The sequence below is a fragment of the Phacochoerus africanus genome, chromosome X, assembly GCF_016906955.1.
Source record: "Phacochoerus africanus isolate WHEZ1 chromosome X, ROS_Pafr_v1, whole genome shotgun sequence".
NCBI classification, from domain to species: Eukaryota; Metazoa; Chordata; class Mammalia; order Artiodactyla; family Suidae; genus Phacochoerus; species Phacochoerus africanus.
In genome coordinates, this window is record NC_062560.1 from 88,129,663 (window position 1) to 88,143,591 (window position 13,929).

The 13,929-nt window shown below is 44.6% G+C and overlaps 1 protein-coding gene across 1 annotated transcript; it reads left to right on the forward strand.

Annotated features, from left to right (window-relative positions):
* The first annotated feature begins 344 nt into the window (after window positions 1-344).
* Window positions 345-6,133, forward strand: LOC125118090 (nuclear RNA export factor 3-like). The gene is made up of 17 exons (XM_047764233.1): window positions 345-493; window positions 1,113-1,196; window positions 1,304-1,408; window positions 1,533-1,613; window positions 1,720-1,789; window positions 1,945-2,033; window positions 2,153-2,260; window positions 2,408-2,517; window positions 3,415-3,451; window positions 3,813-3,881; window positions 3,965-4,020; window positions 4,160-4,267; window positions 4,391-4,449; window positions 4,561-4,676; window positions 4,766-4,808; window positions 5,349-5,421; window positions 5,956-6,133. The coding sequence occupies exons 1-17, from the start codon at window positions 386-388 to the stop codon at window positions 6,131-6,133; spliced, it is 1,494 nt and encodes a 497-aa protein (XP_047620189.1). The 5' UTR covers window positions 345-385.
* Window positions 6,134-13,929: the final 7,796 nt, after the last annotated feature.

Genomic DNA, 13,929 nt, shown 5'->3' on the forward strand with positions numbered 1-13,929 from the left:
TTGCCGAAGGAGGTACTACAATTTGTCGGGACAAGTCAGCTTTGGGAGTCATCTTTCATCCCAACAACAGCAAGACGGAGATCCAGCAACAAGTTATGGGCATGCAGATCCTCAAGTGAGATAGTAAGTAACCAGACAGAACGGGATAGTTTTACAACCTAGTGGAACATAATTTTGTTGTTCAATATGTCATTCTGTTCTCCAATGTAGCAGAGTGAGGAATGATAGCATCAGCTTAGTGGTTGAGCACAACTTCATTGTCGCTCTGGTATCACTGGGGAAAATGTGTAGACTTTCTGAGCATATGTGGACTACTTTCTTCTCTCTACTTCCCCACAGCACTCCCTATGGCATTCCACCCTATCATCGGAGAGGCAATTTTCAGATGCAAGACCTAACCCATGTTAACATGGACACAGACAAAAAGCCTCCAGAGAGAAAAGTGGAGAGAATCAGGCAGGATGAGACTTTGGGGAGCTGGTTCAAGATCACAGTGAGTCTCTTGGCCTTAGGATCTAATTTGTAGAAGAAGATGACAGAGGGACCTCTGTTGGACTCATGTAGAGATGCTACAAAGTTTTCTGGGTCAGAGGAGTTGTTGATCTGTCTTGTTATTCCTAGGAGGTAACACCATAGACCATGTAAGAGCAGGTTGAGAGAAGCAGTTTAAAGGGAACAGATAGACTGCGGGTCGCATGGGAGAGGTTGTCTGAAAGCAAAGGAGGAAACTCCTGCCAAGGAGAGGGGGCGGCTTCACACCAGAAGGCTCGGTTAGGCTCAAGCTGAGAGAGGGAGGAGGAGGATGAGTCAGGGGTCCTTGTCAGAGGGGCAGGCCAGGTCTGCCTCAGGTAAGATCTCGGAGACCTTTATAAAAGGAAGTACATGGTAAACATCTTAAGTTGTTTGTTTCGAGAAAAGTCTGTGAATGGAGAGAGAGGTGATTTAGGGAATCCATGTCTGGTACAAAAGTTAGCAATGACAGACAGTGTCCTATATTAAACAATTATCTGAAGCCTGACAAAAGGTTGTAAAGGAGGGTATGGCTGGGTCTTATCTGAACCTTGGATTCCATTATGCCAATTTTCTGTCCCATTTTTTCCTTTGGCTTCTAGATTCCATTTGGCATAAAGTATGAGGAGAAGTGGCTGCTGAGTTTGATTCAGAAGCACTGCGGTGTCCCATTCACCCCAGTCGAAGTAAGAGAGGACATTGAGGCAGATGAGAGGGAACGGGGTGGAGGGAATGCCCAGATGAGAAATGGCTCTCGTCTCATATTCTGTGTCTCTCGCCCCTCTCCCTCCAGTTTCACTATGAGAAAATGCAGGCCCAGTTCTTTGTGGAGAATGCCAACATTGCCTTCGCGCTGAGGAATGTCAGTGGCAAGATTTACAATGAGGCTAAGGAAAGGGTGTGTGTCAAGGGCATGGACAGGGCCAGCTGGGGGCAAGAGGGCAGGCCAGGGGCATGGTCTTGCTTGATCCCAAGGCTCAGATTTCCTGCTGCTCACCTGGCCCCTCTTGGGATCTGTCCAGATATCGGTCTTTGTGGACCCCTGTGATGCACCCCACTCTGTGCAGAAGGAGCTGAGGTCAGCAAAGGTGGAGCAGATGAAGGTAAGGCAGAGCCAACACAGGCTGTGCACTCAGAGCCAGACCCATCTCTTGCCCCCCTTCACCACCTCAGCCTCAGAGACACTGAACTCCATCTCTAACTGTGCAGCTGACCTTGAACAGACAAAATGAGGGCTCCCAGAAATCTCTTCACATCCAGAGACTCCGTTTGGACCCTGGTATGGCTGCAGCAGTAATTCTAGGGCAGGGGAGGGCAGAAGGTTCTGCCCGGCAAGGACACTCAGGGATGGTAACTTGGGGAGGGGTTGGTGCTGGAGCTCTACTGGCCAGGACCTTCTCAGCCTTCTGTTTCCCTCCTCTCATCTTCCTGGAGGCTTGATGATCTCTGGCATGGGAACAGCACAGAATCCTGGAAATGCCATGACCACCTGCCTGCAGCTCTATGGAGAGAATGTGCCCAAGGTGAGGAGTTAGGCTCAGTGTGGGGACTGGGGTGAGGGTGGGGAAGATTAGGCAGAAGCAGCAGATGGGTGTTGGATATCCCCTGTTGGGGTCCTCACTCAACTCTTTCTTCATCACAGCTTTTGTCCTTGGACCTGAGCAACTGGAAACCCTACCAGCTGGTTGGCCTGCCCAACACTGTGGAGCATGCTTCCCACATCAAGAACTTGAACCTCTCCAACACTGAGGTGAGGGGTGGTACCCAGAGCCTTCTCTGAAGGGAAGGTGGAGGGCTCATGAGGTGGGGACAAAGAAGGTAAGTGGATTTGTTGAAGGAGGGATTGGGGGTACAAGGCCTTCCTTGTGGTCCACGTGGTTCTTCCCTATAATTACAGGTGAAGTCTGCATGGGAGATGGACAAGGTCCAGTGGCTGGAGCCAGATGAGATGTGTGCAGACAGAAACCCCCTGTGCACCACCTTTCCTGATAAGTCAAGCAGCATAAGGTCAGAGGTCCCCTCTGTTGGCCCCTGGGAGTCTGAGTTACTTGTGACAGTGGCTGTTTGCAAGAGGCACCTGACCTGGTTCTCTGGGAGGACCACAGGCCCCATGCGCTCCTCTGACAGAGGTGACAAAGGTTCAGTCAGATCCCCGTGAGGCCCCACGTCAGCATGTGCATATTTTCCATTCCTACCTCAGGTGCCTGGGCCATTCCAGGGCAGGTGAAGGAGGGGGCTGCAGCAGGAGAGATTTCTTTCCTCTTTCTTCTGTCTTCTTCCCTCACCCACCCCCACCACCATGGGAGAGCTTCTTCCCCTTCTCTTTGCTTAGCTTTCTGTCCCAGGCTTGTCTCTATGCCCCTGCGTCTCTCTCATCTCTTCCCCTCCCTTCCCTCCCTTTCTGTCTTCATCCCCTCCATTTCCCTCCCTGCCTCCTGAGCCCTGGCTCACTCAGCTCCCTGCCCAAGCATCCTGGGCCATCCCCGGGGGTGTCCTGGTCCTGGCGGAATCCTGGACCCCCAGTGAGGTGGCCGAGCCCCGGGCTCCCACCCCCTTCCCTCTTCTCTCCACAGCCTTTGGTGGGGACCTGGAGGGAGGAAGGGGGGAAGGAAGGCCTGGAGCATGGGATTGACATGCTGCTTCTCGTGGCCCTGGAGAAGGGAGTCAGGGCAGTCTCGGGGGGATCCCCCAGGAGGAAGGAGAAGGAGGATGGAGGGAGGGAGGAAGGCAGGGAACTCTCCCTCCGGAGAGTCCATGGGGAGAGGTGCCCAAGGCCCTGGAAGCTGGGACCCCGGAGTGTGGGTGGGGCACACTGGGCTGTGTCTAATGTCAGTGTCATGGTCACACCAGCAAGGTGACCTGTGCAGTTTCACAGGCTTTTCTATTTTGTCTTGATGTTGGCAGCTCCATCCTGGAATTGTTCCCCAAGTTGCTATGCTTGGTAATGTATTCCTTGACCACTGACTCCTCTGACTGACACTGGCAGTGCCCCCAAGCTGCTCTGACCCCCTTTAGGTCTTGCCCAAGTTACCTTTTTGGACCTGACCCTTAATGGTCATGGTGGGAGGGGGATGGGACCATCTTGGAGGGAACCGGACTGCAGTTCTGGATCGTCCTTGAGCACAGGCTCCACAGGCTTTGGGGGCCCACGGTGCTGATCCCAAGTGCAGTCCTGCCCATGGAATTTCCAGGGCCCGTTGGCGCCTGACCTCTGACCCCCTCCCTCTCCCGGGCCCACCTGTTCCCTGATCATCCAGCCCCACCTCCTGGTCTGCACTGCTGACTTCCTCTTCCCTCCCCAGGATGGCCAGGAGACACCCCCAGCAACTCACCGTGGTGCTGAAGCCCGCCAGTGCCTACCGAGGTGCAAGGTGAGGGTGGAGGATCTCGCAGGGTTTTAGGCGGTGCATGAGGAGGGTGTTGGCCCTGGTCCTGAGGACTGTTTTCATCCCAGGGGAGCTTCTTTGGATCCAATGAGCTGAAGAGTCTAGTCCTGCAATTCCTGCAGCAGTGAGTTTCCGTGGGAATCTGAGGAAGGGGAGGGCCAGCACATGCGAGCTGCCCACGTGCTGGACTGCCCCCGGGAGGTTTCAGTTCTCCTCTGAGGTCCAGACCACATGGACACACCATTCTCTTTGTTTCTGCACAGGTATTACTTGATCCATGACTATGGAGACCGGCAGTACCTCCTGGGTGCTTATCACGACGAGGCCTGCTTCTCCCTGACCATTCCCTTCAACCCCCAGGACCCAGCCTCGTGAGTATCCCAGCTCATACCCTCTTCCCAGGCTGGTGGACCACATCACAGCAGATGTAGTTCTGCTCCTGCACACCCCCATTCTGGCCACACCCCTACATCCTGTTTTCCCTTTTCACCTAGAAGTAGCTTCTACCAGTACCTTGAGGAAAATAGGAACATGAAGAAGCTCAAGGACCCCGGTGCGTGGGTGACGGAAGACTGTGCAGGGAAGGGGACTGTGAAGGGATCATTCCTGGGACCCAGGGCATGTGGGACAGCCATGAATTTTGCTTGCTTCCCCTCCCCCACAGACCTGAAGGTCCAGCTGCTAAAACACACAAAAGGTGACATTGTGAGGGCCCTCTCTGTATTGCCACAAACTCGGCATGACTTCAGCTCCTTCGTGGTGGACATATGGTTCCAGACGGTGAGCTCTTGCTTCCTCTCTCGGACAGGACTGGGAAGCCACCATGGGTGGTTAGGTGGTGACTGAGCACCTGGGGTCTTCCCTTTCAGGAAACGATGCTCTGCTTCTCTGTCAACGGGGTGTTCAAGGAAGGTGGGTGTGTGTAGCCCCCTCCCCAGAGGCCCCAGTGAGCCCTCCCCCTGGTGGGGCTCCCTCTCAGAACTCTCCCAGGTCCTCAATCCCTGCCTCCTTTCCCGCCCCCTCTGGGTTCTCCAGCCCTCACTCTTCCCAAAGACAACCCAGGTGTGACCCCTGTGTCATGCCCTCCACCCTGCACACCCTGGGTGTTGGGGACCCAGGTCATGGGGTTTGATGGCTCTCATTCCGGATCCTTACTCTGGGAACTTGGGCCATTGCTTAAACCCCAGTTTCCTCCTCTGCAAAGTGGGGTGATAATGTCCGCCTCTTGGGCAGCTGTGGAACATGCATCCCGTGGACTTGTGGTGTGGTGGCCATGGGGCCTCGTCACTGGAGCAGACTGCTCCTACAGTTGCCCTCCCCTTCCCAATGCCCTGCCCGCTCATGAACAGGTGTCCCCTCGGCCTGCATGTCAAGTCAGACCCTGACTGGGGACCCCGTGGGCGCATGTAAAGCACGTGGGGCTCTAAGGGGTCCTATTGTTGGTCGTTGCAGTGGGAGGCTGGTCTCAGGGCTGTGTTCGTGCCTTTACCCGAACCTTCATCACTACCCCTGCCACCTCTTCCAGGTGAGTGCTGTGTTGTGGGTGGGAACACCCATCCCAGCCTGGGCTCCGGGTGGGACTGCGGAGTCACAGACCTTAGGTTTTCTCCATATTGTGGAAACCCCAGCCCATAGTTCCGAGGAGCAGTCTAGCCTAGTGGTGAAGAAGAGCCTGGGCTCTGGAATCGGAACATGGGTTCTCTCCTTGACCCAACACTCACGTGCTGTGTGACCTTGGTCAAGTCACATGCCCTCTGTGTAGCTCAGTGACTCCCTCTGAAAATGGGGATCAGACTGTCCACTCCCTGGGCTATTGTAAAGGGTAAATGCAGAATCATTCCTGGGTAAATGCAGAATCTACCATCTAGTGAAGCTGGTAGACAGTCTCCAAAGTGGGCTCTGTGGGAGGGGCAGAGGCAGCCGTCAGGGAGCCTGGAGGACAGATGCAGGAGGGGTATGGATGAAATCTGGTTCCTGGCGGGCAGTGGGAGCAGGATCATTATTTCAGGTGCAGGCTGATCCCTCCTTCCACTCGCCTGAGGGCCCACTTTTCCTTCAGTCTTTGCATCGTGAACGATGAGCTATTTGTGAGGGAAGCCAGCCCCAGCGAAACTCAGAGTACGGCCTTCTTCATCCCAGTGCCTACAGCCTCTGCCAGCTCTGTATGCACCCTCTCTCAGGAGCAGCAGGAAATGGTACAGGCTTTCTCTAACCAGTCTCAGATGAAATTTGAGTAGTCTCAGAAGTGAGTGCTGAGTTTGGGTGGGGATAGGAAGCATCCAAGAGAAGTAAAGGAGTGAATAAATCAATCTTGCTGGCACAATTTGTTTTGCTTGTTTGTTTTACACATTGTAACCTTGATCATTTCATTCTATGTTCATATTAATTTACCTAATTTTTTTGAAAAGGAGTGCATTGATTTTCTGAATTCCGTGGATGTCTTTCTTTTATTGACAGCATTTGGTTTTCAGTTTTTCCTGTGACACACTGAGCCTACTCTGGTGTATGTGTCACAGTAAATATGGAGGATATTTCTGCCCCACTGTTTAGCAATTGGCACTGTGTGGTCAGAGTGCCTCCACTTTGGTCCTGATGGATATCACCTGTCCTTCCTCCATCCCAGGTGCCTTAATGACACCCACTGAGACTACATGGGAGTTGCACAGGTTCTCGCTCTGCTCAGGTGGTCAGGGAATGAGATTCGGGGCTCCTGGTTCTGTTCATTTTCTAATTCTCTCCCTTAACTTCATCCAGACTAAGCACAAGATCCCATAGGGAGCCCTCACACAAACTGATCCATGACCCTAAGAACAATCCTGACAAGAAACACTTTAGTTTCATATCCTTTATACTCATCCTCTTTCTTATATTATTCATCCAGTCTGAATATATCCCTGTGATTGAGCCTTAGGTCTGCTTTGAGCTCAGAAGTCATCACTTAGCTGATACTCATCCTCCCAAAAGTCTAGTTGTTTTGTGTATTTGTCCCATCTAAGATCTATGATTCTCTCGACAATAAAAGAATGATGTTTACATTATGTCACTTCTCTGCAAAATCACTTTGAGGCAAGTATTATTATCCCTGGTTTGTAGAGATAAAAGGGAAAGTCAGAGAAGACTAATGGGATAGAGCCTCAAATCTTGCCCCTCCTACCAACTAAAATCCAGGCTGTGTGTGCTTTCCAGGTCCATGTGGATTCTGAGGTGAGGGAATGTCTGTGACCCTGGTAAACCTGGGGGTGATGTTCTGTGCCTATGGTATATGAGTCATATATTTTTAGGCCAAGAAGTATTAGTTTTGGTGTAGCTACTATGAAAAACAGTATGGGTTCCTTAAAAAAACCTACCATATGATCCAGCAATCCCACTACTGGGCACATATTCAAAGAAAACTAATTTGAAAAGATATATGTACCCCAGTATTCATTGTAGCACTATTTACAGTATCCAAGACATGTAAACAACCTAAATGCCCATCGACAGAATGGTAAAGAAGATATGGTACATATGTGCAATGGAATACTACTCAGCCATGAAAAAGAATGAAATAACGCCATTTGCAGCAATATGAATGAGCATAGAGATTATCATACTAAGCAAAGTAAGTCAAGAAGAGAAATACATATACCATATGATATCACTGTATGTGGAATCTAAAAAAATGATATAAGTGAACTTAGAAAACAGAAATAGACACAGTCATAGAAAACAAACTTATGCTTACTGAAGGGGAAAAGGAATGAAGGAGGGCTGGATTATGAGTTTGGTATTAACATACACACACTACTATATATAAAATAGATAAATAACAAGGTCCTACTGTATAGCACAGGGAAGCATATTCAATATTCTGTAATAAACCATAATGGAAAAGAATGTGAAAAGAATATATATGTATGTATATATATATATATATATATATATATATATATATATATATATAATATATATATATAACTGAATCACTTTGCTGTATAATAGAAACAGCACAAGATTGTAAATCAACTATACTTGAATAAAAAATAAAATTAAAAAAAAGAGTGACTAGTCCTAAGTAAGTTAGAAAACCAGTAAGGTAAATTCTATTAGGTTTCAACACCGAAGAATTATCCTCTGTGGCTTAATACTCTGGGCCCAAGGTAACAGGCCTGCCCTCTTTGGACTCTGCCTTCTTTAGCCATGACTTTGTCCTCAGGCATTCTTCCTTTTTCTTGAAGTGACACAAGTTAGCAGCCAAGTAGCTCAATCATCCTGTTTCCTACCTATAGAATCCTATATGTCTGACATCCTTCTTTTATTTTTTCCTTCCTTTCTTGCCTTAAAAGGCAAGCTGGTGAATAGCATTGAGAACTTTGTCTAGATACTCATGTTGCAACAGAAGAAAGGATGGGGGAAAAAATGTAATTGTAATGTATACATGTAAGGATAACCTGACCCCCTTGCTGTACAGTGGGAAAAAAAATAAAAAATATTATATAAATAAACCTAAAATAAAATAAAATAAAATATGTAACTGGAAAAAAAAAGGCAAGCTGGAAGGTTTTTGGTAGTATAACACTTTTATCAAAAACCTTATGGGTCTTCCATTTATGTCTAGGGGATCTATACCATTGAACAAGAGGATTTTCCACAAATATTTCCTAGATAATCTCATTTCTATTTCTCGGTTCTGCTGAGAGGGTTGATTGGATCCATTTAGTCACACATCTATTGTTTGCCGCAAAAGAGGTCCAGCCACACTCAGCTTTTTCTGCAGAACCTGATTAAAATCTTTTGCAACCTAAATAGGCTGAGAGTTTTCCAAATCATCAAGTGCTGATTGATTCTTTTTTGTTTAACAGTTCCTTCCTCAATTTAACTCTTTCCTCTCACCTTTTACTATAAATAGCAAGGAGAAACACTTTGCTTGGGAATCTCCTCACCTAAATAGGTGAGTTAAGAGTGTACATGTTCTGCTTTCCACCTAATAAAACATAATTCAGCTGTCTTCTCCTACTTTATAACAAAGCCCTTTCCTACATTTTCCAATCATATGTTCCTTATTTCTGATACCTCACCAGAAGCACCTTTATTCTCCATATTTCTACCAACAGTGTCTTCAAGGTCATCTAGGCCTTTCCTGCCATATGCCTCAAAGTTCTTCCATTCCTTACCCATTACCTGATTCCAAAGCTACTTCCACATCCTCAATTACTTGTTGCCACAGCACCCCATCCCATACACCAAAATTGTATTAGTTTCCTAGGGCCACCATGACAAAGTACCATAAACTGAAGGTCATAAAATAATATAAGTTAATTATCTTACAGGTCTAGAGGACAAGAATCCCAAATCAAACTCCAGCAGGGTCATGCTCCCTCTTGCCTATTCCAGCTTCTGGTAGCTCTAGGGTTTCTGTGGCTTGTGGCAGCATAACTCAAATCTCTGCCTCCATCTTCACATGGCTTTCTTCCCTCTGTCCCTGACTTCTCCTTTTCTGTTTATTATAAGGAAACTCATTATTAGATTCAGGGTCCAGGTTGATATTATCTCCAGATCCCTATCTTAATTACATCTGCAAATACTCTTCAGATCCACGGATCCTGGGCAGCCACCATATTACTGATATCTGCAGCTGAGAGTCAGGAAACCTCTTGGGTAGGAACACTCCAGGGGTCAAGAAGAGCTTATCAAAGGGCCTAACAACCACAGAAGGCCCAAATGCAATACTCCTCTGCTTACTTCATGCCTATTCTTCATCTTCGGCAATGTCAATTAGGGCTCACTACCTATGGGTAATCAACACAGGTCAACATCCTCTGTGCAAGGTAACTAACAGGTTCCCAGGAGGATGGTAACAGACACCACCCCAAATGTGGCTGTTCACCTTGGAGACCTGCTGAGGACACCCTCTTCTAGAATCAAGAAACAATGGCCTGCGGAAAACAACTGCCTACATAGATTAACCACCTACAAAGATTAACGGCCTTCTGTCTTGGGAATTGACCCCTTCACCCCTCCACCCCTTCCCAACCTTCCTCTCCTTCTTCATTGTTCCTGTCACAAGTTTCTGCCACAGATCCTTTACAAGCCTAGCATTTCCTCGCAGACACTGCTGGTGCCATCTTGAGCTCAGCCCATCCTCTTCAGATGCCTTAATAAATTTCTATTGCTTTATGAAGTTGGCCTTGCACGTTCCTCCCTTGTCAAACTTAACCGTAACTGTCCTTGCAACAGCTGAAACTAAAGCACCTGTCATCATTGAATAGTATTTTCTATCTTTATTATATCCACAGAGACATTCCCAGAAACAGACTGTTAGACACAAACAGGCAAGTACTGAAATCTTGGTGAAAGAACCTCATATACCAGTTATTTAGGGTCATAGTTGTCACATATTAATCATGCCAGACTGCCCTAATGTCTTCAGCTCTCCATTGTAATCCCTCCCTCTCTCCATGCTATTCTAAAAAGCAGTCACCAACTCAATCAATATAAGGCAGGATTGAAGTCATAGGAAATGAGACATGGTAGGACAGGCAAAGGCACCTCTTGGGGCCCAGCCTGTTGTCTGCCCTTGCCAGCGCTGATGCTTTTTGTGTTAGAAAAGACATGATCACATGTTTACATTCTAATCACCCAATGAAGCTTTAGGTGCATGAAAATCAAAACCTCATTTCTTATTTCATGTGCTTTTGTGACCCAATTTTTTATCTTTTATGTTATCCATTCCTTTTATATCAACAAATGGATTTTGCTTTAAGAGATACTAACTGCCCTTCTAGATCATCTTTGGAGTGTTCTCTTGGCCAATGTTATCCTTTAGTATAGAAACTGAAATTTCTAGGCTGGAAATTGGATTACAATTTTAGAGAGTGTTATTCTCAAAGTGTTTTTAACAAGCTTGTTTTGAAAATGCAAAGTGAGAAATACTAGGTGAAAGGAACTATACTCAATGGGATCAAATCACATAAGACTATGCAATAAGCAAATACCGACAGACCTCAAATATCTGCCAGAAAACTCAATTCACAGCACATGTTGTGAGCCACATCATTCACATCTCATGTTAGAAGTTTCTGTCCTAGTCAGATAATTTTCTTCCTACCACTTGGTATCTATTTTGTGGCGTCCTCTGGTCCATTAGCACAATGTATCTCTCCACTTATTTAGATCATTTTTATTTCCTTTATGATTATGTTGTAATTTTCAACATGCAAGCTCTATACATGTTTTGTTAAATTTACATCTAAGTATTTCAGGTTTTAAAAATTGTGGTGAAATGTACATAATATAAAATTTTACTCATTTTTAAACATCCAGTTCAGTGGCATTAAGTACATTCACATTGTTGTACAACCATCACTTCCTTCCAGCTCCAGGACTTTTTTGTCTTTCCACACTGGAACTCCATACATTAAATTAAATAAATTAAAGGGAGATTAAATAATAAATCTCCCTTCTCCCCCCTCCCAGATTCTGGAAACCACCATTCCACTTTCTGTCTCTATGAATCTGACCATTCTAGGTATCTCATATGAATTAAATCATACAATGTTTGTCCTTTTGTGACTGTCTTATTTCACTTAGAATGATTTCTTCAAGGTTTGCCCATATTGTAGCATGTTATCACAATATCTTCCTATTTTAAAGATGAGTAATATCCCATTGTATGTATATACCACATTTTATTTAAAAATTAATCTAGCAAATGGACATTTTGTTTATTTTCACTTTTTGGCTACTGTGACTAATAATGCTGTGAACATGGGTGTACAAATATCTAATGGAGTCCTTGCTATCAATTAACCAGAAGTGGAATTGATATATCATATGGTAACTCTACATTTAATTTTTTGAGGAGCTGTCATACTATTTTCCACAGACACATCATTTTACAATCCCATTAGCCATCTGCTAGGGTTCAAATTTCTCCACATCCTCACCAACCCTTATTATTTTGGGGGTTTTGTGATCATTTGTTTTGTTTTATTTTTTTACAGTATTCATTCTAAGGGATGTACAGTGGTATTGTAGATTTTATTTGCATGTCCCAAATTATTAATAATGCTGAGGATCTTCTCTCTTCATATGATTATTACTGCTTGTATATATTCTTTGGAGAAATGTCTTTAAAACATTTTATTGGAGTATAGTTGACTTACAATGTTGTATTAGCTTCAGCTGCACAGCAAAGTGAAGTTATACACACATATATAATATTATATGTATATATATATATTTATATATAACAGAATATTGAGTAGATTTCCCTGTACTATACAACAGGTCCTTGCCAGTTATCTATTCTATACACAGTGCTTTGTATATGTCAATCTCATCCCCCCAATTTATCCTTCCCCCCACAGTTTCCCTTTTGGTAAACATAAGTTTATTTTGAAATCTGTGAGTTTGTTTCTGTTTTATAAATAAGTTGTTTTGTATCATTTTTTACTACATTCCTCATATAGGTGATATCATATGATACTTATCTTTCTCTAACTTAACTTCACTTAGTGGTTGTACCAATTTACATTCCCACCAACAGTGTAGGAGGGTTGCCCTTCTCCACACCCTCTCCAGCATTTACTGTTTGTAGACATTTTGATGATGGCCATTCTGACTGGTGTGAGGTGATATCTCATTGTAGTTTTGATTTGCATTCTCTAATAATTAGTGATGTTGAGCATCTTTTCATATGCTTTTTGGCCTTTGGAGAAATGTCTGTATAACCCTATTTTTTAATTGGGTTGTTTGTTTTTTGTTGTTGAGTCATAGGAGTTCTTTATATAGTCTGGATATTCAACCCTTATTTGGTATCCTATTTGCAAATATATTCCCTTTTTACTCTGTTGATTATGACGTCTATATCACAAAATTTTTAATTTTGATGTAGCCTATTACTTTCTATTGTTGTTTATGCTTTGGTGTCGTGTTCAAGTAATCATTGCCTAATCAAATGCTATGAAACTTGTCTCATGTTTTCTTGTAAGAGTTTTATACTTTTAGCTCTCATGTTTAGGTCTTTCATCCATCTTGAGTTAATTTTTTACATGGTTTAATGTCAGGTTATTATTTCATTATTTCCCACATGAATATCTATTTTCCTCACATTTGTTGAGAAGACTATTGAATGGTCTTGATGCAGTTACTGAAAAACACTTGACCATTTATGTCAAGAGTTTGTTTCTGGATTCCCTGTTCTATCCTATTCATTTATATGACTGACTTCTGCCAATACCACACTGTTTTGATCACCATAGCTTTTTTTTGGCTACTCCCACAGCATGTGGAAGTTTCCAGGCCAGGTACTGAACATATGCCACAGTAGTAACCAGAGCCACAGCAGTAACAACCTCAGATCCTTAATCCACCGAGTCACCAGGGAACTCCTGATCACTGTAGCTTTTTCTTTAAGTTTGAAATGAAGAAGTAGGAGACCTCCAAGTTTGTTCTTTTTCAAGACTGTTTTGGCTAATCAAGGTCTTTTGAGATTCCGTATGAAATTTAGAATGGATTTTTCTATTTCTGCAAAAAAAAGTCATTGGGATTTTGGTAGGGATTGTATTGAATTTGTAGATCGCTTTGGGTATTCTTGACATTTTAGAAATGAAGACAAGATTTCTTTCCATTTATTTGTGTATTTTAAAGGTTTTTTTCAGGAACATTTTGTAGTTTTCAACATACAAACTTTTCACCTTCTAAGAATAAGTTTATACTTAATTATTTTTTTCTTTTTGGTACTGTTGTAAATGAAACCAATTTTTAAATATCTTTTTAGATTATTAGTGCATAAAAATGCAAATGATGTGTTTTTTTCTTTTTATATCTGCATCTGCAGCATATGGAAGTTCTTGGGACAGGGGTTGAATTGGAGCTTCAGCTATGGCATATATGACAGCCACGGCAACACCAGATCCCAGCCACTTTTGTGACCCATGCCGCAGCTTGCAGCAATGCCCAATCCTTAACCCACAGAGTGAGGCTAGGGATTGAACCTGCATCCTCACAGAGATGATGTCACATCCTTAACCTGATGAGCCACGATGGGAAC